This window comes from Rana temporaria, chromosome 2 (assembly GCF_905171775.1).
Source record: "Rana temporaria chromosome 2, aRanTem1.1, whole genome shotgun sequence".
NCBI lineage: Eukaryota > Metazoa > Chordata > Amphibia > Anura > Ranidae > Rana > Rana temporaria.
The window spans coordinates 48,046,222-48,069,195 of NC_053490.1; the positions used below are offsets into that span (position 1 = coordinate 48,046,222).

The 22,974-nt window shown below is 47.5% G+C and overlaps 1 protein-coding gene across 1 annotated transcript in view; it reads left to right on the forward strand.

The window, feature by feature from the left end:
• PIWIL4 (piwi like RNA-mediated gene silencing 4) overlaps nt 1–22,974 on the forward strand; it is a 356,967-nt gene that overhangs the window by 86,792 nt on the left and 247,201 nt on the right. The window contains exon 4 of the mRNA XM_040340167.1: nt 11,427–11,552. Coding sequence (XP_040196101.1) covers nt 11,427–11,552 — 126 coding nt within the window. The remainder of the gene's footprint in view (nt 1–11,426; nt 11,553–22,974) is intronic.

Here is a 22,974-nt window from a genome sequence, read left to right on the forward strand (position 1 = left end):
ATAATCAAAAGGCTTTAAAACAGGGTTATCACATAATGGAAGTGTCTCAGTATAGCTCAGTAACCACTCCAGTACTCCAAGGTCCATGACAGGGATTTTTTACAGTGGGTAACAAAAAACTAAATTTCGTCACCATACTACATGTAGTATTCATATATTGTTGACGAATAAAGGTAGTAAAAACCCTGGCTTTTGGAAACTTCTTGTAGGGGAGGGTGAAATCACTTGGCATTCTACCAGTATCCTGGAAAAGCTTAAAGTGGATATAAACCGATTTATGAAATTTGAGCTGGACACATATATCTGTAATGTTTTTGTTATCTATGGTCAAAGCCCTGTGTCTCGTAGCTTTGTCTAGCTCCGTTCCTCTTTAATTAGCCTGATAACTTTTGACAAGCTCCTTGAGACGGGAGCCTGAAGTGAAGTGTGTGTCAGGGGAGGTTGCTATAAATAGATTGGCTATACACAGGCATGCTCCACATTTGTGGGGAGGGGGTGTGTGATTTTCCTCCAATCAGCTGTTTCACAGTGTCTAGCAATGATCTCCTCTTACTAGGAAGTGAAAATTCTAACAGGACGAGCACTTTAAAAACATTATATCAAAAAGACAGCAGACATGTTAAACTTTTATATATAGGGAGATTTTTTTTTAAATTTCTGTATCATCTGAGGCTGTTCACTTCATTGGGTATATGGAGGGTTTATATCCACTATAGGATCCCAAATCTTGCAAGAATATCCCCTGCACTGTATATAGCTCTGACTGCTTCCTGTAGGTGATGATGTTCCCTTGCCTTATTGCTGCTAATTACTTGAACACCCACTATAATGTACTACCCAGTACAGGAACTCATGCTATCCATTAACCACTTGCCTAGTGGTTAATGGATCAAGACACTGATGATCAATGCCCTGATTATCAGTGCAAATGTCCCCATTCACACTTGTGGATTACCGACTCACGCTGTGACAGTGAATTTACATTGTGATCAGCTGTGATTGGACACAGCTAATCACATGGTGGTAAACAGTCACTGTGATGGGCTCTTTACCCTAATCACAGAGCGCACAGGCGGGCGGACGGGCAGAAGACACGATTCTGGGATGCTCTTAATAGACGCCCTCCCATTCAGATATAGCACGGTCAGAAAGTGGTTAATTACATTTATTTTATAATCTTGCAGATTTTATTTTCATTTTGTCACATTTGCACTACAAATATTTTAAGTAGGGTCAAGTGCTTGTCATTTACCACCCAAATACGTTATCAAGTACCTCTGGGCATATACAGTAGGTGTTTGTGATATTGTGTCAGGAACGTTACTTACCGAGGCCAAGATGCTGAGGGCGGCTCACCTTTGCGACCCTGTGCAGACCACTCCCTGGAGTTAGAACAGAGGAGGGACGGCACAAGGAGACACCGGTGCCGGGAACTGGTAGGCAGACCTGGTGCAGCTGACGAAAGCAGGGCAGGTGCAGAGGACTGGAGACAGTCGTTGATCAGGCAGGAACAGGCAGGTAAGTCCAGAAGGGGCAAACAGGAAACAAGGCAAATCCGGGTCACAGGCCGTGGGTCAGGAGTTGGAGAGATCAGAGGAAGTCCGTGAGAGCAAGCCAAGGTCAAGGGGCAGGAGACAACAGCAAATCCGATAAGCAGGCAGGGGTCAAGGGTAGGAGACGGCAGAGAATAGTCAAGGTCCAATCCGGGTCAAGCAGGTCTGGGTATACAGGTTTCCAAGGTTCTCTCACAGGGTAAAGCTGACAACGAACCAGCAATTAGCAAAGGGGAAGGGGCTGGCTTAAATAGGCCGCACTGGCCACTGATTGGTCCACAGAAGTACAGGTTTCAGAACCAGGCTCCAATGGACAGCACACAGAATAGAACTGAGCAGTGGCTCAGAGACAAAAGAGCTGGACCTTCAATGGAGAGATCCTGGGTTCGATTCCACCCAGGACCAACTAGGGAAAGAGACCATAAAAGGTCTGTGCCCTGACAGTGCCCCCCCCCTAGGGGCGGACTCCGGACGCCCAACCTGTCCGTTAGTTCCGGAAGCTCCTGATGGGAAGCTTGGATAAAACGGGGAGCATGTAGATTGTTACTTTTTCTTTTTTGGCTTTTTTGATCCTGAAGTTCTGGTAGGGGGCGCCCTCCTTGCTTGTAAAGCTCGTTCCAATATCTCCAGATCCTGTTTACGGACCATAGTACCATTTGAGGCATATGTGCAGTCTGGAGGGAGAACTTCACTTGGGGAGATATGATCTGGAATTTCAACTGGGGACACTGGAACTGGAAACACAGAAACTGAAGACATAAGAACTGGAACTGGGGACACTGGAACTGGGGACACAGGAACCGAAGACACTGGAACTGGGGACACAGGAACTGAAGATACTGGAACTGAAGACACAGGAACTGAAGACACAGGAACTGAAGACACAGGAACTGAAGACACTGGAACTGAAGACACAGGAACGAACTGAAGACACAGGAACTGAAGACACTGGAACTGAAGACACAGGAACTGAAGACACAGGAACGAACTGAAGACACAGGAACTGAAGACACTGGAACTGAAGACACTGGAACTGAAGACACAGGAACTGAAGACACAGGAACTGAAGACACTGGAACTGAAGACACTGGAACTGGGGACACAGGAACCGAAGACACTGGAACTGGGGACACAGGAACCGAAGACACTGAAACTTGGGAGGTAGGTACAGATTCTGAGGCATAGAAAAAACTTCCAATAGTACCCACTTGAAGAAGCTTTGGCCGAGGTGGGCGAGTTGGGCAAAGCGATATAAGGTGCCCGCTAGCACCACAATAAAAGCAAAGTCCATGGGCTCTTCTCCGCTCTCTTTCTGCCATAGATAGGCTGGACCGGATGACCCCGATCTGCATGGGTTCTTCCTCCTCCAAGGTAGGCGTGTGTGCATCCACAGAAATGTCAAGGCCTTGTGATGGGGAAACTTCCAGGCTGGGCACATACGGAGTCTCATAATTTGGCACACATTGGGCTGGCTGGAGGTCATAACCGTACTGGGGCTTCCTATCCTTGGGTACCCGTAGGCCCCGTGAATTAGGAGCAGACCTGGGAGCGCTGGTCTTCTTGGAAGCAGGGATATATGAGTCCAGAGCAGACATGAACGTCTCCCAGCTGTCCAAGACTGGACTTTTTTCCTGCAGCAGCAGGTGAGCCCACGATTTGACCTGCCCTGTTAGCAAGTTGACGGAGGCTCTAACCTTAATATAGTCCGTGGCATAGGTCCTAGGTTTAAGGGTGAACAATAGCTCACAGTCAGTTTTAAAGCACAAGAAGGATGCACGGTTCCCATCGAATATTTCTGGCATACGAACAAATGGCTCATAATATACAGGTTCCGGGGCTGGGCGTGTTGTCTCTTTAAATTTTTGGACTTCTTGTTGTAGTTCCTGAATAATATGGTTCAGGCTGGAGACTTGCAGAGCCAAGGAAGTGAGCATTTTGAACAAGTCTGCGGACTCCATGTTATCCGTCAGTCCATTATGTAATTCTTGCAATTTTTGAACGGCAACCGTCAAAACAGACACCTGTTGACACAGGTTTTCAAGGGGTGAGCATGCCCTGTCGGCCTCAGACATAATGGCTGGTTCGTACTGTCAGGAACGTTACTTACCGAGGCCAAGATGCTGAGGGCGGCTCACCTTTGCGACCCTGTGCAGACCACTCCCTGGAGTTAGAACAGAGGAGGGACGGCACAAGGAGACACCGGTGCCGGGAACTGGTAGGCAGACCTGGTGCAGCTGACGAAAGCAGGGCAGGTGCAGAGGACTGGAGACAGTCGTTGATCAGGCAGGAACAGGCAGGTAAGTCCAGAAGGGGCAAACAGGAAACAAGGCAAATCCGGGTCACAGGCCGTGGGTCAGGAGTTGGAGAGATCAGAGGAAGTCCGTGAGAGCAAGCCAAGGTCAAGGGGCAGGAGACAACAGCAAATCCGATAAGCAGGCAGGGGTCAAGGGTAGGAGACGGCAGAGAATAGTCAAGGTCCAATCCGGGTCAAGCAGGTCTGGGTATACAGGTTTCCAAGGTTCTCTCACAGGGTAAAGCTGACAACGAACCAGCAATTAGCAAAGGGGAAGGGGCTGGCTTAAATAGGCCGCACTGGCCACTGATTGGTCCACAGAAGTACAGGTTTCAGAACCAGGCTCCAATGGACAGCACACAGAATAGAACTGAGCAGTGGCTCAGAGACAAAAGAGCTGGACCTTCAATGGAGAGATCCTGGGTTCGATTCCACCCAGGACCAACTAGGGAAAGAGACCATAAAAGGTCTGTGCCCTGACATATTGTGCTTTTAGCACGACAGCGTCGCGCTGATACTCGGCGACAGGGTGCCGAGATCTCGCCGACATCTCACACTCACTGGAATAGTGACAGCACATCCCAGCAAGCGCGTCATAGAAGCGACGGGAGATCCGACTTGGATTCCCGCCAATTCTACACGTGTGCGGCGTTTGTTATGAATCCTGAGGGGGAAGTCCCCGCCGGATTTTAAATAAAAATCCGGCATGGGTCCCCCCCTCAGGAGCATACCGGGCCCTTAGGTCTGTTATGGGTTGTAAGGAGAGCCCCCCTACGCCGAAAAAAACGGCGTAGGGGGTCCCCCTACAATCCATACCAGACCCGTATCCAAAGCACGCTACCCGGCCAGCCAGGAAGGGAGTGGGGACTAGCGAGCGCCCCCCCCCCCCCCTCCTGAGCCGTACCAGGCTGCATGCCCTCAACATGGGGGGGTTGGGTGCTCTGGGGCAGGGGGGCGCACTGCGGCCCCCCCACCTCAGAGCACCCTGTCCCCATGTTGATGAGGACAGGGCCCCTTCCCGACAACCCTGGCCGTTGGTTGTCGGGGTATGCGGGCGGGAGGCTTATCGGAATCTGGGAGCCCCCTTTAATAAGGGGGCCCCCAGATACCGGCCCCCCCACCCTAGGTGAATGAGTATGGGGTACATCGTACCCCTACCCATTCACCTGCAAGAAAAGTGGTAAAAACACAAATAAACCACACAGTGTATTAAAATATTTTATTAGTCTGCTCCGGAGGCCGCCCCCTGTCTTCTTTATTAGCTCTTTTACCAGGGGGGGCTTCTTCTTTGACGTCTTCGGGTGGGTGGGGGCCGCCGTCTGGTTCTCTTCCACCGCCGGGGGGGGTGGCTTTTAAAAAAGCCCCCACCCCCCCGGCGGGTTTCCTCCGGCAACTTCGGCGGGGCTCTTCTTCCGCTATCCCGACGGGTCTTCTCCGCTATCCGGGGGGTCTCGCCGCTCTCCGCTGTTGACTCGTCGCACCCCGGTTCTTCGTCTCGCAGTCCGGTCCCTTCTTCCGTGCTGTACGTCTTCTTCCGCGCTGTACGTCTTCTTCCGCGCTGTGACGTCATGTTCTTCACTTCTCTTCTTCTCCCGATGTTGACTCGCCGGTCCTCCTCGCTGAAATGACGGATGCGCGCCTTGCATCGGACCTATATAGGCCTCACAGTCCCATCATGCTCTGTACCTACCCATGTGATACCTACCACGTGGTAGGTATCACATGGGTAGGTACAGAGCATGATGGGACTGTGAGGCCTATATAGGTCCGATGCAAGGCGCGCATCCGTCATTTCAGCGAGGAGGACCGGCGAGTCAACATCGGGAGAAGAAGAGAAGTGAAGAACATGACGTCACAGCGCGGAAGAAGACGTACAGCGCGGAAGAAGACGTACAGCACGGAAGAAGGGACCGGACTGCGAGACGAAGAACCGGGGTGCGACGAGTCAACAGCGGAGAGCGGCGAGACCCCCCGGATAGCGGAGAAGACCCGTCGGGATAGCGGAAGAAGAAGAGCCCCGCCGAAGACGCCGGAGGAAACCCGCCGGGGGGGTGGGGGCTTTTTTAAAAGCCACCCCCCCCCCCGGCGGTGGAAGAGAACCAGACGGCGGCCCCCACCCACCCGAAGACGTCAAAGAAGAAGCCCCCCCTGGTAAAAGAGCTAATAAAGAAGACAGGGGGCGGCCTCCGGAGCAGACTAATAAAATATTTTAATACACTGTGTGGTTTATTTGTGTTTTTACCACTTTTCTTGCAGGTGAATGGGTAGGGGTACGATGTACCCCATACTCATTCACTTAGGGTGGGGGGCCGGTATCTGGGGGCCCCCTTATTAAAGGGGGCTCCCAGATTCCGATAAGCCTCCCGCCCGCATACCCCGACAACCAACGGCCAGGGTTGTCGGGAAGGGGCCCTGTCCTCATCAACATGGGGACAGGGTGCTCTGAGGTGGGGGGGCCGCAGTGCGCCCCCCTGCCCCAGAGCACCCAACCCCCCCATGTTGAGGGCATGCAGCCTGGTACGGCTCAGGAGGGGGGGGGGGCGCTCGCTCGTCCCCACTCCCTTCCTGGCTGGCCGGGTAGCGTGCTTTGGATACGGGTCTGGTATGGATCGTAGGGGGACCCCCTACGCCGTTTTTTTCGGCGTAGGGGGGCTCTCCTTACAACCCATAACAGACCTAAGGGCCCGGTATGCTCCTGAGGGGGGGACCCATGCCGGATTTTTATTTAAAATCCGGCGGGGACTTCCCCCTCAGGATTCATAACAAACGCCGCACACGTGTAGAATTGGCGGGAATCCAAGTCGGATCTCCCGTCGCTTCTATGACGGCTCTGTCTCCATCGCGGCAAGCCAGCTCGGCGCTGGCTCCCGCGATGGGGCTCGTAGGTGCTCAATCTCGCCGAGAAAGAGAGCGAGATTGACACAAAATCGGGTTCACCTACTGTACATGCCACTGTTGAGGACACCTGCTCAGTAGAATTACATTTTTCGTTGCATTTGAGGAGTAGGGATGAGATCGGGCGTGTTTGGACATGAGTCTGAACTTGTCTGATCTATCCCGTCGGGAAACTGTTAAAGCAGACAGCCAATCATTGGTGGCACAGGAAGTGGAGAACACCACTGCCACCTCTGATTGGCTTCCCACTTTCACAGCTGCCTGGTGGGATATCTCACAAACTTGTGTCTGAAAATGACTGAGCTCATTCCTGTTGAGGAGGTGCGAATCTTATGTTTTTTAAGGAACGGCATCTTTCTCTCTCTGATTTTTGTATGTAGTTCAAACAATCCATCTACACTTTAATGCAGGCATTCATCTTCTCACAACATCACCTCCCTGGGTCATATTTTCTCCTAAGTTTTCTCAAAAAGAACGCAGTAGACATGCAGTAAATTAGGTCTGTCAGGGAAGTTAAGGAAGCTCTGTGCCACATATATCATATCTCCTTCGCACCTTAGTAGTGCCACAAGCTATGCCATGTAGCTTGCACAGGTTACAAATGTTTTTCGTCTCTGCAGTTTAATGTTTGAGAAGCTCCTGATCTTGTTCTTATTGTCTGGATGAAATTGACCTCTGGACATTTCTGCTATATTGGCTTTGCTCCCCTGACAGCAATCCAGCCAGGTAATAAACTGAGCAGAAAGGAGCTGTATACCATATCTATGAAGTGGTGTTTAGATGGACAAGGGGCTTGCTGTAGTCTCTTCATCAGATTCAGTTGCCCTTAGCAATTCGTTTCTAACTTGTACTAAAAAAAATAAAAAAAGAGTACAAATGTTTGTTTCAGAAAAGTTATTTCTATCATTATATTCAGGGCTAGGCAGACTCCTGGAGCATTTCACTAATGTCACCAACTCAAACTTTATCTTTCCCCCTTGAAATCGTCTTTTTTCCATAACAAGACACTATCATTTTAATGGTAGGCTTATTTCTATAAGTGAGAGACAGAATAGCCACAAAAATATCCCGAAAAACGCTTTTAAAAAAGTAATAAATGGATTTGCATTTTTTTTATCAGAATAAAGTTTATTAACATCTTTTAATAATAATATCTTTTGAAAAAGTACAATAAACGATGCACATTCCAAAGTATTACATTTATACAATACCTTCATAGAATACAAAGTAGAATAATGTTCTTGTACATAGCCAAAGCAGGTTTATAAAACAGATTGAACCTGAGATGTCATTAGTCATTATATCTCACAGTTTATGCATCCCCAGATATGATTTAGGAAGACATTCTCATCATATCTCTTCCCCAGTACTTTAACCACTTGCCACCCATGCCAATTCGGACATTTCTCTCCTGCATGTAAAAATCATGATTTTTTTGCTAGAAAATTACTTAGAACCCCCAAACATTATATATATATTTTTTTTGTTAGCAAAGACCCTAGAGAATAACATGGCGTTGATGCAATATTTTATGTCATGTGGTATTTGTGTATCGTTCTTTCAAACACATTTTTTTGGGGGGAAAAATACACTTTTCTCTTTCGTTCATGGACGGACACAGCTTCCTTATAATCTTGACTGTAGGGTTATGTGCTATCAGGAGAGAACTTCCTCTCCTATGAACAGGAACATAACCCAAATGTCAAGATTTAAGGAGCTGTGTCCTTCCATGGACGACAGAGAAAAGGATTTTACGGTGAGTACAAAAAATATTTTTTTTTTTTTATTTTCCTTGCATGTGATTGGATATTCTTTGCAATCTGAAGATTCATCTCGTTTGCTAAACTCTGTAGCAACTGCACTTGTAAAGTGCATAGTCTGCTTGCCTTTAGTTAATCAGCCCCAATGACGACATCTTCTCTGGTTGTAAAGGTTCGGAAGGTTTCGTTTTATGCCTCGTACACACGATTCTTTTCATCGGATATTCCAACCGCGTGTGTGCCCCAATCAGTTTTTCGCTCGGAAATTCCAACAGACTTAGAAAGAGAACATTTTCTCTTTTTTTTCCCCGATGGAAAAAATTTCTATCAGAAAATCCGTTCATCTGTATGGAACTCCGACGGAGAAAAAAACACGCATGCTCAGAATCAAGTCGACTCATTCTCGGAAGCATTGAACTTAATTTTTCTCAGCTCGTCGTAGTGTTGTACGTCACCGCGTTCTCGACGGTCAGAATTTGGTGTGACAATGTGTATGCAAGACAGCTTGAATGGAATTCCGTCGGAAAAATCCATCTAAGTTTATCCCGATGGAAATTCTGATCATATATACACAAGGCATAAGGCTGACCATACACTGACCATGTTTGGCTGGTCCAGAGGGCAATTGTCTAATTAACTTCTGTCCATAAACATGTTGAAAAAGACTGTGGTGGGAGGGGGAATATTTCTTCATCCACTTTAGTGTAATGGCCAGCTTTATTTCCTTTACTTTACATTTGTCTGGGTACAGGAGTTCACTTTTTTGTTATTCTCCTTGGTTTTGGTATTTGAGTAGGCTGTGTGCACACTGCTGCTCTGCCAGACACCGCATGCAATTCACACAGGAATCGCAGCACATTCCTGTGCAAACTACATGCAATGTCTCTAATGCCGCGTACACACGGTCATTTTTTGTGATGGAAAAAAAAAACGACATTTTTAAAAACGTCATTTAAAATGACTGTGTGTGGGGAAAACGTTGTTTTATCTCTTCGAATGTTTTTTTTGTCGTTTTTCAGAACCTGCCTCAATTTTTTATGTCGTTTTTCAAAACGTCGTTTTTTTGTGTCATAAAAAATGATCGTGTGTGGGCTAAAACGAAGTTTTTAAACCCGCGCATGCGCAGAAGCAAGTTATGACGCGAGCTTGAATGGAACAAAGTGCCGCCGTACGTGCTGAACGTAACCACGCTTTGCTGGCGTATTTTGAAAAAACCATGGTGTGTAGGCAACGTCGTTTTTTAAAATGAAGTTTGAAAAACGTCGGTTTTTTTTTCATGAGAAAAAACTAATTTTTTTTTACAAGACAAAAAACGACCGTGTGCATTAGGTGTGATTTGAGCCATACAAATCAATGGCACCACATTCACACCAAACTGGTGCAGGACCCTTTTTTTTTGTCCGCACCCGAATTGGATGGCATGGGTGTTCACACCCATGTGATCAGATTCTGCACATTTGTGCTGCATTTGGCAAAGCAAATGTGTGTTGTTGTTAACTTAACATACACACTGCAATTGGTTTGCATGGACAGGTTGTGAGTTAGATGCGGTTCCAAATTGCAGTATATTTTTATATTAGGGCTGTTACTGATTAAAATTTTCGTGTTCGATTAAACGATTTTTTTTAAACGATTAATCTACTAATTTTGATTAATTATAACTGTAATGTCGTCATCTCCGCCCACTGTAATAGCCACATCTCCCCACCACTGTAATATCCATACTGTAGTTTCGCAACAGCTGGAGGGTCGCCAGTTTGAGACCCTTGGGTTCAGGCAGGTTGTGAGCAGGCTTTACAACTCCTTTTCAGCGCCTGTCAAATGCTCTCTGAAGAGCAATCTGCACATGTGAACGAGTACTTTTAGTGACACTGGTGTGGCAGTGATCGGAGACACTGTGACTAGTGTGGCTGTGATTATTGACACTGGGATTGGTGTTGCAGTGATCAGGAACCCTGATTGGTGTGTGAGTAAGGACACTGACTAATGCAGTGGTAATTCTGGTGCAGCAGTTAACAGACACTGGCAGCACTGGTCTGGTGATATTGTACTGCTGTGTCACTAGACCTGTGCAGTGTCACTATAGTGACAAGGTACTGCCCTGGGGCCGGTGATCAGATTTTTATATTTTGTTTATACTGTGATTTCTGACATCACTTTCCTAACATCATTCTGTTGCATTCAAGCAAGCATACTTCTGTGATCGGTCGTAGTGATCTCATGGTACAGGACAAATTTCATTGCTCTGTATGAAGGGATCTTTGTGACCAATTACATCGATCACAGTAGTACACAAGGACTGCCTGCAGGAAAAGCTTTGTTTACAATTACTACTGTGAATCAGTGACTACATGGTACAGGGCCAATGACATTGGCTCTGCACTTTGATCTGTGATCCGCTGTGTGGGATGTTACTTCAGGAACTGTGGCTGAATGAAGAAAAAGCCTCAGTGAGTTATATAGTGTAGCTGTGTGCCTCTTTTGCTCTAAAGGAGACCTCCAGCCAAAGCTAATTTAGCTGTATTTCTCCTGTGGATCACAGGAGTGCAATTTGAACCGCCGAGAGCCTGAGACAGCCCGCTCTGCCCCCTCCACAGCTCATCGCTTCAGAGAGCGAGGAGGGAGAAGAGCAGAGAGCGAGGAGGGAGAAGAGCAGAGAGCGAGGAGGGAGAAGAGCAGAGAGCTGTGACTGACAGTTTGCAGCTCTCTGCTCATGGACTATGAAACCCGAGTGATTGGTGGTGTGCGATCGCTTGGTTTTCAGTGTAGAGGATGTTTTTTTAGTGTGGAGGCGTTGTGGGACAAATGCATCAGACCCATGCTGCATCCACCTAGGTAAGTATTTAATAATAATAATAATAATAATAATAATACAAAAATCCTTTACTTCTCTTTTAATTGTACTAATCTTTCTTTCTTTTTCAGGTCAGCTGTCAGCAGGTGATGGCAGAACTGTGGTGGCGGAGAGAGGCCGGCGACTCTCACGCAACCTTCAGGATTTGGGGGTCTACACTCGACAGACCATGGCCCATGTGGTTGATCGTAAAACAGGTAAAGATGTTTTATGTAATAGTTTTTCTTGGAACGGTTTAAATACTCTTTTAAAATTGTTTTTTAGTTATGATTGAATGCCTCATATCTTTTTTGGGAAACTTGCAGTCTCTGATTGTGCCTTGTCCTGACACAGAGGTTTTTTTTTACGAAAGGCAAATCCACTTTGCACTAAAAGTGCAAACTACAAGTGCAAATTGCACTTGGAAGTGCAGTCGCTGTAAATCCGAGGGGGACATGCAAGGAAACTAGAAAATAGCATTTTATCTTGCACATGATTGGATAATAAAATCAGCAGAGCTTCCCTTCATTTCAGATCTACCCCTCAGATTTACAGCGACTGCACTTCCAAGTGCACTTTCAGTGCAATTTCAAGTGCACTTTGCACTTGTTGTGCTTAGTGGATTATCCTTTTGTAAATAACCTCCACAGGCTTTTTCATTTTAGTGCACTCTCAAATGTATTTAATTTCAAGAATGAAAAGTAAAAATAAATATATTGCAACTTGCCATTCCTTAGATGTGATAGACTTATTTAGACTTTTTTTGTTTCACCTGATCTTGCCTGATTTGGACTAGGAATCGCTCCTCCTGTCCTCATCTCCATAACACAAGTAGGTCTGTAGTCCAACAAAGAAAAAATGGCAGTGTAGATAGCATTGCTTGGGATTACAATGCACATCAAAAGGTATTTCTCTTCCGTTCATGTTCGGACACAGCAGCCTTTGACCTTAGGGTTGTGTCCGCTTCCTTCCAGGAGAGTTAGGCAGAAAAAAAAGCACTTTAAGTGTTAACAACACTTTCCTCAGTGCAGCTCCTCCCAGGGGGCGTGGTTCCCCGGGTATAACCCACACCCTGCTCTAGCAGCCTCAGTTTTTCTCTGCCTAACGTCAGGAGAGGACAGGCCCTCTAGAGTCCTGTACTCTGGAGGCCCTCAGCTCAGCTCTGGGTCGTCCACGACAGGCCCCATTGCTTCAGGGGCGGCCGGGGAACTTCTTGTTCCAGGGCACACATATGACCGGTCTCTATGGCTTTGTCACAGTGTGTCTGGCCGACAGCCATGCCGTTAGTGGACGTTGGTTCTGTCTGGGATACCTCCAGCCGGTGGTCGCAGGATGGGTAAGTATGGCCCCTTGCTCAAGTAAGGTGGTATGGCTGGAATTTTCCCCTGGGAGGTCGACTGAGGGTTCACCCTGCTTTCCTCTCCCTCCTTCCCCATTTTGGGTAGTGGCTGTGAGGGGGGGGCCTTCTGGGGTCTCTTTATTACTGTCGGGGCCTGTGTGTATAGCGGAGGCTGTGTTTTTTACTCTGGGGGTGCTGCTGTGTAGTGTGAGGTGTTTGGTGCATCACTGTGGAATTTAAACTGCGCCACGGCCGCCATTTTGCCGTGGTCGCGGTTTACATTGCTCGGCGGCCATTTTCCTGTAGCCCGCTGGTGATTTTACCTCAGACGGCAGCCATCTTGGAAATGTCTTGGCCTCTTGTGTCAGTTTTTGCGCTGCAAAACGCCGCAAATCTTCCCGGAGGTGACAGACGCAGCACAGCCAGCACATCAGAGCACACCAGGGGTTTTCAGCTCTCTCCGGGTGGGGTGGTGAGTCCCTGGGAGGCCTTGCAGTACACAGCGGTGGGACAACATGGACCTGTTTCTGCCCTAGCTATGACTGGATTATACTTTAATCCCCCTGCCCCTGCCGCATCTGTTGAGGCAATGTCGGTGAAGCAGCTAGTGCCCAGAAGGGGGGTACAAAAGCGCCCCCTCCCTGAGCCTGCTTCTGGGGATATCTCTGACACAGATCTGGTCTGTCATGTCAGACGATGCAGGCTTAACCCACACGGACTGTGAGGATGACTCTGCCCCAGGGTCAGTACATGATAGGGGATTTGTCTTATTTCTGCGGTGCTACTCATAAACTTGAGGATGGCGGGGGCACCGGATGTGCCGGTCCCTTTTGGGTTCCCCAAAACCGCCCAGCACCGCTTGAGTATTTCCCTGTATTCCAGGTTTCAAAGGCGCACACCGGCGTAGGTGGAAGTGGGCGTGAACCCATGCAAATGAGGCGTGACCCCATGCAAATGATGGGCCGAGCGCCAGACAGGTACATATCAACTGGGCATGCGCCGTGACATGGACGCATGCACAGCACCCCCCTGCGCCTGCTCACAACCACGCCGGCACAACTGCCTAAGCTATACCGGATCACTGCGTACGCCGTGAACATAACGTACGCCCAGCCAGACACACGTCCAACGCACAATACGCCGGCTTGTGTTCCCTGGTGCAGACCTGTGCATGTCTGTTACCGGGTTGCACCTCATTTATGGGGAATAACTTTACGCCGGACATACAACTTACGCGCATCTCACGTAGCATGCGCCGGGCACACGCACGTTCGTGAATCGGCGTATTTTCCTCATTTGCATGTTTGAATGGCTAATCAATGGGAGCAGCACCATACGCCCAGCCCATATGTGCGCCCACCCTACGCCGGCGTGTGCAAGCTACGTCGGCGGGGTGTAGCCTGTTATTAGGCGCATGTTGGTTCGTGGGTCTGCCGCACACATCCGCCAGCGCACATTTGCACTTAAGTGCTTTGTGAATCTGGGCCTTAGTCCAGAAGGTGTAGCTCAGTGGCAGCAACCTTCCTTTTGGAAACATCAAAGAGAATTCCTCTTGACACTATCTCAGAAGTTGGCCCCTCTAGTGGCCTTTGCCTCTGTTAGAGGGGTTTCTGAGTTGGCGGTCTTGTCTTGCAAGCCGCCATGCTTGATCCTCCATAAGGATTAGGCAGTGGTGCGCCCACGACCTTCCCTTCTTCCGAAGGTGGTTTCGGCCTTTCGCTGGAATAAGGACATTGTTCTTCCATCCTTCTGTCCTCGGCCGGCGCATCCTACGAAGGTTGCCTTTCATACTTTAGGCGTGGTACGCGCTTTGCGGGTGTACCAGCCTGCTACGGCTCCGTTTCGGAGATCTGACACTCTTTTGTGTCGGTGTCTGGTCCACAAAAGGGCCTGGCGGTCTCGTCGACCACCATTTCTCTTTGGATCAGGCAGGCTCTCATACAGGCCTATGCTCTTAAGGGGCGGGCCCCCCTTTCCGGTCACGGCACTTTCGACCAGGGCAATTGGTGCTTCCTGTTTTTTTTTCCGACATCATGCGTTGGTCTCACAGATGTGCGAGGCGGCGACTTGCTTGTCCGTTCGCGGCTTTTCCAGAATTTACATGGTTGCTGTGAGTGCATCTTCTGATGCTTCTTTCGGCCGCTAGTTTTTGCAGGCGGCTGTTTAAAGTTGCACCTCCTCCGTTGAGGAGCTCTGCTTGTTTTGGGGTGAAATTAAAATTGGTTTTACTGATGTATTTCCCACCCCTAGTTTTTGACACTGCTTGGGGACGTCCCACTTGTCAAGATTTAGGGAGCTGTGTCCGTCCATGGACGATAAGAGAAAATAGAATTTTTTGTACTTACCGTAAAATCCCTTTCTCTGAGTCAATGAACGGACACAGCACCCACCCTTACTTTTTTTGGTTTGTACTGCTTATTACGAACTGAGGCTGCATGCTGCAGTGAGGAGGGTTATGTCTGGAGGGACCGCCCCCTGGGCGGGGCTGTTCAACTCTGTTAATGTAACATGTATTTAATTATCTAACATGTTTCTGCCTAGTCCTCTCCTGTAAACAGGAAACATAACCCACTTGTCAAGATTTAAGGAGCTGTGTCCGTCCATGGACTCAGAAAAGGATTTTACGGTGAGTACAAAAAATCCTATTTTTTCACTTTTTATCCAATCACCATATTCATGTATTCACTGTATTTTTTATTTATTTCACATTTATTAATTGATATTATGATTTTTTGCACTTTTTTGTGCTACCGTTATGAAGTGAGCGCAACCTATATATTTTTTTCCAAATTTGTTCACTGTTTTGTTTCTCAGCAGGTTTGCAGCTTTCTTATCACTTTTTTCACCATTCACTTTGGGATTTTTTAAACACAATTTTTCTTTGCGCAGTTTCTTACCCAATTTTCCATGTGACAAAAAAAAAAAAAGTTTGGATGAAATTGATGATCCTTGGTGTGCTGGGGACTATCTACATATGATATATCAGTGCATCCCTAGAATAGACACACCCTCCTCTAGTCTCATAGGGAAACATGTATATTTGAGTTTGTTAATCACCTTCTGTGGGTGGGGGCGGGGCTCTCTCCCAGTATTGTCTTGTGCCTAGAAAAACTGTCAAAAATGACCCATGCAGATAGCAGAGGAAACAGAGAGCAGACAGAGACAATGCTAAGTGTTATAGATAGTGGCATGTACATACAGTGTCAGAGATTTACAACCACTTTAATCGTACAGTAGAGATAACAGGCTGGATATTCATATACCCTGGGTTGTAGGCTGCTACCTTAGACCCCTTTCACACTGAGGCGTTTTAGCGCTAAACATAGCACCTGAAAAATGCCTGCCATGCCTCCCCAGTGTGAAAGCCTGGGTGCTTTCACACTGGGGCGTTGCGTTTGCAGGGCGTTAGTAAAAGTCATGCAAGCAGCATCTTTGGGAGCGGTTTTTACAGCTCTCCTAAATGCCCCTGCCCATTGAAATTATTGGGCAGCGCTGCCAAAGCGCTGTATCTTTTGTTTACATCACGTGACCAGCTAGCTGTCTTTGGCTGACAGCTGATCACGTTGTACTCCGATATGTGATCACCCGAGTCTCATTGACTCGGTGATCACAGCTTGCCGCACGCGCCCCTCAGGGGGCACACGTGAAGGGTGCAAAGCGGAGGACGTTATATGACAGCCTCCCGTCAAAGTAGGTCCACACTGTAGCTATAGCGCGGATGGGAAGGAGTTAACATAATGTGCTATTATGCGATGCATACTAGCACATTATGCCTTTACCTTGCAGGGTAAAAACATAAATAATAAAATTGTCCAGCGGTTTACAACCACTTTAAACGTTTTTACAAAAGTATAGTTTACAAGATAAGCTGGAGACCAACAACAATACAAAGGTTGATGAACCTTTGCTGTGGAAAAGACAGATACAATAGTACTGATACACAAATTGATAAAATCTAAGTAACTAAAAGTGATTTTAAAGGTTTGTTTTCTTCTTCTTTTTTTAAATAACAAATGTGTTATACTTACCAGCTCTGTGCAAGGGTGCAAGAGTGCAGCTTGATCGAATGCGTCAAAATACTTCAAAAACATTCAGTGCAAAAACATTTATCATAGGACATATATAGAAACGAAATGCAGTTCAGTTCAAACACAGCGTTAGAACTGTTACCCACACTGTACCTCACAGGGAGGTGGAAATCTACTGACCTGCATTTTAAATGCAGGTAAACATTGTCTTTGTATTTGAGCTCTGAAGCCCTGTACACACGATCGGTTCGTCTGATGAAAACGGACCAATGGACCGTTTTCATCGGACAAACTGATCATGTGTGAGCCCCATCGGTTTTTTTATCCATCGGTGAAAAAAAATAGAACCTGTTTTAAATTTTTCTTATGGTTAAAAAAAAACGATAGAAAAAAACGATCGTCGGTGGGAAATCCATCGGTCAAAAATCCACGCATGCTCGGAAGCATTGAACTTCATTTTTCTCAGCACGTCGTAGTGTTTTACGTCACCGAGTTGGACACGATCGGATTTTTAACCTATGGTGTGTAGGCAAGACTGATGAAAGTCGGCTTCATTGGATATCCGATTAGATTCCATCAGATATCTGATCGTGTGTACAGGGCTTTACAGTGGCTGTGGGTTTTGGTTGTAAAATGGTCACATCATACAGCAAGTACAAACATGCACACACAGACATGCATGCAGTATACAATATACAGTACACTGAATGTGAACATGCTCAGTCATATGCACTCCCTCAGATGTATGTATAGACACACAGGTGCATGCACAATGCGTGTACAATGAAGGGTCAAAAACTTACATCCCGGTGTAGTAAAACCATTTTAATACGAGCATATGGGTTTTAAATTGAAGATCTGCTATCGATATGGTCTCAGGTTTAAAGAAGCATAACGTGTTAGTATAACCTTACAGATCTATCATCGTTGAATGTTATAGGGTTCATTGGAACAGACATTTCTGTAATCATTGGGTGTATAGAGAGAGCACTTTTAAGTTGTTGATATGGTAGCTCCTTTTCTTTGTGTAGACTCAGAGTTATGCGTGAGAATTTACTTCCCCCTTCCTTATTCCCTGGTGAACACAGCACAGTGGCCTCAGTAATAATGTATAAAGTAGCACAATAAATGCTTGCTTCCTGCCGTGTGGACTTTATGCAGTCTAGCACCCTGCTGTCTTATCCAATAGCAATGCCATGTTGCTTATCTACCTAGAGCTTATCTAAAGTAATGACTGTCAGAACAATTTCCACTCCTTGTCAGTGCCTACAATACTTTATTCTTAAAATAATGAAAAAAAGGAAAAATGTTACAGTACTCTGTATGTGGCTGTGCCAGCTAAAGTTGGGTATACACACACAAAAGTTTGGCCGGTCCAACAACAGCTGTCTAACAGATAGCCATTGGCTGCAGCACTGATCTGTATAGTCTGTTGGCAGGGAAAGCCCCCGCTGTCAGAATACAATAGCAGGGGTTCTGTCAGTTTTTTTTTTTGTTCAACAATCATAAATTACACATCTAATTTCTCAACCACCTATTACACTTTTGAAGGCTCTGGAGCACCAGGACAATGGAAACGCCCACAAAATGACCCCATTTTGGAAAGAAAACACCCCAACGTATAATCTAAAACATAATGAGTCATTTTTTTTCCAGAAGTTTTTGGAAAATGTGGAAAGAAAATGAAAGCGCATTTTTTTTTTTTTTTTTATTCAAAGCTGTCTATTTAAGATATTTCTAACACATAGCATGTACATAGCAAAAATGACACCCTAAAATACATTCTGCTACTCCTAAATATGGTGATACCACATGTGCGAGACTTTTGCACAACCAGGCCATATACAGAGGCCCAACATTCAAGTAGCACCGTCAGGCGTTATAGAAGCATAGTCATATCACATATAATTTCCTGACAACCTATCACAATTGTACTGCTCTGCAAACACCCCAATGTACAATCTATGAAGCAGTATTATTTGAACATGTCATTTTTTTCCCACAAGTTTTGGGAAAATGTGGAAAGAAAATGAAAAAACATTTTTGTTAACACAAAGTTGTCCATTTATACAATATTTCTAGCACAACATGTACATAGAATAAATTGCACCCCAAAATAGATTCTCCTACTCCTCCTGAGTATGGCAATACCACAGGTGTGAGACTTTTACACAGCCTGGCCACATACAGAGGCCCAACATTCAAGTAGCATGTTCAGGCATTCTGGGAGCATAAATCACACATCTAATTTCCTGACACCCTATCATTTTTGAAGGCCCTTCATATTTCTAACACATAGCATGTACATACCAAGAATTCCACTTCAAAATAAATTGTATTGAGGAGAAGGTTAAAAAAAAAGTATTACCTGTGGGTTTAGTAGTGTCCACAGAGGAGAGAATTGGTCCAGGCAGCAGGCAGGGATGTGCTTAGTAACAACAATAGTAATCCAGGCAGCAGGTAGGGATATTGTCTATAGTCAGCACAAGGATATTGTCAGCATAACCAAAGCATTTGTCCAGGCAGAGACTGCCAGCACCGACATAATATTGGTCCTTGTACACTGTTACCTGCAGACACTCATTAGTGTACTGCTCTCCAGCCCTTCATAAACATACTGCCTCTTGCTACAGCTAAATATTTTTATAGTCCAGGTAGCAGGCAGAGATGTGGTCAGTTCCTGCGGCAGGCAGAGGCATGATGGCAGTAAGTCAGCAGCAGGCTAAGGGCCTCAATCAGGTAAGACCTGGGCACAGGTGCACAGACATAGAGACTTCCCCCTCCCAAATCTCTTTGAAGCTTCCGGTCTTCAGACCTTACTCTGACAACCAGAGAAAAATGTGTTTTCTCCATCTACAAAAGCAATTCTGGAGCCCCTCACATGTGAGACCCTTGTGTACTACAGTAGCAGGGCAACAGACTAGTCCAAGCGATAGGGCTCTGGCTTTTAAAACAGGCCAGGGTCAGTTCACATGCAAGCAGTCCAAGTGGTAGGCAGAAGCGTAGTTGATAAAACAGGCCAGGGTTAGTTCACGGGGAAGCAGTCTTAAGTGGTAGGCAGAGGCATAGTCAAAATCAGGCCAGGGTCAGTTGACGTGGAAGGCAGTGGCATGGTTATTTGAGGAAGCATGGAAAATGGTCAGCACAGATGATGAAAATGGGGAAATAGTTAAAAATATGAGCTAATATTTTAGGGATGTGTAATAAAGTCAGAAGCATTCACCAATGCAAAGACCGGGTTGGGAGGGACACTAGGGACAATGGTAGCTGGTATCTCTTCGAAATTCTCTTTTCTCTTTCGTTCATAGACGGACACAGGCTTCATTGACCTTAGGGTTATGCTTCTTCCTACCAGGAGATTTAGGCAGAATTCTACAGCACTTAAGGTGTTAAAAACTTTCCTTCATGCTGCTCCTCCCAGGGGGCGTGGCTCCCCCAGGCATAACTCACACCCTGCTTTAGCAGCCTCAGTTTGTTTTCTGCCTAACGACAGGAGGTCAAGGCTATCTCTGGAGTTCCTGGACTCTGGAGTTTTTTTCTGGCGATTTTTCTCGCTTTTTTTATTTTGTTCCTGCATTTTTGAATCCTGCGATTCTTCTATCAACAGCCGACTGGGTGACAGGCTGGGTCCTCGACTCTTGTAGTCCCCCCATGTTCGGCCTTCGAGCGTGTGCCGGCCCTCAGCTCAGCTTTGGGACGTCCACGACAGGCCCCATTGCTCCAGGGGCGGCCGGGGAACTTTGGTTCTAGGGCACACATATGACCGGTCTCTATGGCTTTGTCACAGTGTGTCTGGCCGACAGCCATGCCGTTTACGGACGTTGGTTCTGTCTGGGATACCGCCAGCCGGGTAGTCGCAGGACAGGTAAGTAGTGGCCCCTTACTCAGGTAAGTGGTCTGGCTGGTGGTTTCCCTGGGGAGGTCGACTGAGGGTCCGCCCTGCTTTCCTCTCTCCCCTTCCTCTCCCTCCTTCCCCTGACTGGGTAGTGGCTGTGAAGGGGGGCCTCCTGGGTTTTCTTTGTTACCACCGGGGCCCGTGTGTTGTTAGGGGGACTGTGTTGTTACTCTGGGGGGTGCTGCTGTGTGCTGCTGTGTTCTATGAGGTAATTTTTACCTCAGACAGCGGCCGTCTTGGAAATCTCCATGGTAACGCTGTGATTCTTTTCTGAGGTAACAGACAAAGCAGTCAGTGCTGCTGTGTTCTATGAGGTAATTTTTACCTCAGACAGCGGCCGTCTTGGAAATCTCCTTGGTAACGCTGTGATTCTTTTCTGAGGTAACAAAGCAGTCAGTGCTGCTGTGTTCTATGAGGTAATTTTTACCTCAGACAGCGGCCGTCTTGGAAATCTCCTTGGTAACGATGTGATTCTTCCCTGAGATGACTCGGCACAGCCTCTGGTCAGTTTTAGTGCTGTTACAGTTTTAGTGCTGTGAATCTTCCATGAGGTGAATATACATCACAGTCAGCACATCAGAGCACACCTGAGGTTTTTTCAGCTCCCTCTGCAGCTGGGTGGGGTGGTGAATACCGGGGGCCCCCATGCTCTGCAATAGCAGCAAGGAGGTGACCAGTGGGGTTTTTTTGTCCTGCCTTGCAGGGTGGGTGACTCAGCGCTGACACTATGGAACTCAAGCTATGCCTGAGTTAACCCTTAACGCCCCTCCCCCTGCCACATCTGTTATGTTGGCTGTCCTGGGTTTCTTGCCAGGTTTGAAGCAGCTAGTGCCCGGATGGGGGGTAAAAAAGCGCCCCCTCCCTGAAGCCTGCTTCTGGGGATGACACAGAATCGCTGTTTTTTTCTGGTTCTGTTATGTCAGAGGCTGCGGTTTTTAACCCTTATGGATAGTGAGGATGACTCTGCTGCAGTCAGTTGCTGGCAAGAATTTGTTGGAGCTCTTGTTTCTGCGGTGCGTGAGGCTCTAAAAATTGAGGATGTGGCGGAGACACCTCCGTGTCAGTACCAGCAGACTACCACGCATCGCTGAAGTGTTTCCTTGTGTTCCTTATTTGGACTATATGTTATACAAGGAATGGGATGCACCGCAAAAAGTTTGTCAAAAAACTTTGCAACCCGTTACCCCCTTGAGGGGGGCTTAAAAAAAAAAAAAAAAAAAAAAAAAAAGTAGGTCTCTCCTCCGCCAGTGGACCCCCCTGTGTCCAGACTGCGCAAGGCCACCACATTGCCTGTGGAAGGGGCTCCTGCATTTCAGGATCTCGCTGATAGGAGAGTGGAGGCCGTGGCCCGCTCCCTATTCACGGTGGTGGGTTCGGCGGTGAGGCCGGCTCTGGCCGGGGCCCTGGCAGGCCCCGACTAAAAGGGCGAAGCTCCTGCTGCAGGAGCTGGAAGAAGGACCTCTAAGGTGGCCTTGGTGATCACCGTTAAGGGTGAACGGTCCTTTTGGGTCTTCCCTGACTGGCATCATTGAGGATGCCACAGGTGGTAAGCGGTGGTTTGGGAAGGGCTAGGGACCTCGCCCTGTGCAAGGACCCTCCTTGCCTACCTCCGAGCGTTTTTTCGCTCGCCCTGTGCGGTGGGGGTAGGTCTACATGGTGCTTGAATCCCCGCTGCGGGGTAGCAGCGCACCGGATACCGCATGCCTAACAAGTCTGCGGACATACCTGCTTCCGCCTGAAGGTCTGCTCCCGCCCGTGTCTCGGGTGGGAGACTGGCTTCGCATTGCAAAGTGTTTTCCTTGGGGTACAAGATTGAGTTTCTCTCTTGTCTGCCAAACAGGTTTTTTCCCTCCGGCTTCTGGCCTCCTCCGGTTCGCCGGTTGACTCCGTCAGGGGCTGTCCAGGATCTTCTGGTCAGGGGAGTGATTGTGCCAGTTCCCTCGTTGGAACGGTCTCGGGGTTTTACTCCATTCTGTTTGTGTCCCCATGGAGGATGGGGCCCGGTCGATCCTGGGCCTCAAGTCCCTCGTTTTGTTTTGTCAGGTTTTTCTGGCATCCTTGGATGTCATGAACGTGTACCTGCATATCCTCAAACCACCAGAGATTCTGTGCTTTGCGGTCGGGGGGGACCATTTTCAATGGTGTCCTTCCCATTCGGCGGGTTTTCGCCAAGGTGCTCGTACCGATACTGGCCCGGCTGTGACAGCGGGGGTTTGTTATCATGGGATGTCTGGACGACATTCTCCTACGAGCTTCTTCGAGCTCTGCATTGGTGGAGCCGTGTCTATCACGTGTCAGGCTCTCCGAGTGTTCGGCTGGTTTCTGGATTGTCCTGAAATCAGGGTTGATTCCGTCTCAGGGATACCTGAGACTGGTCC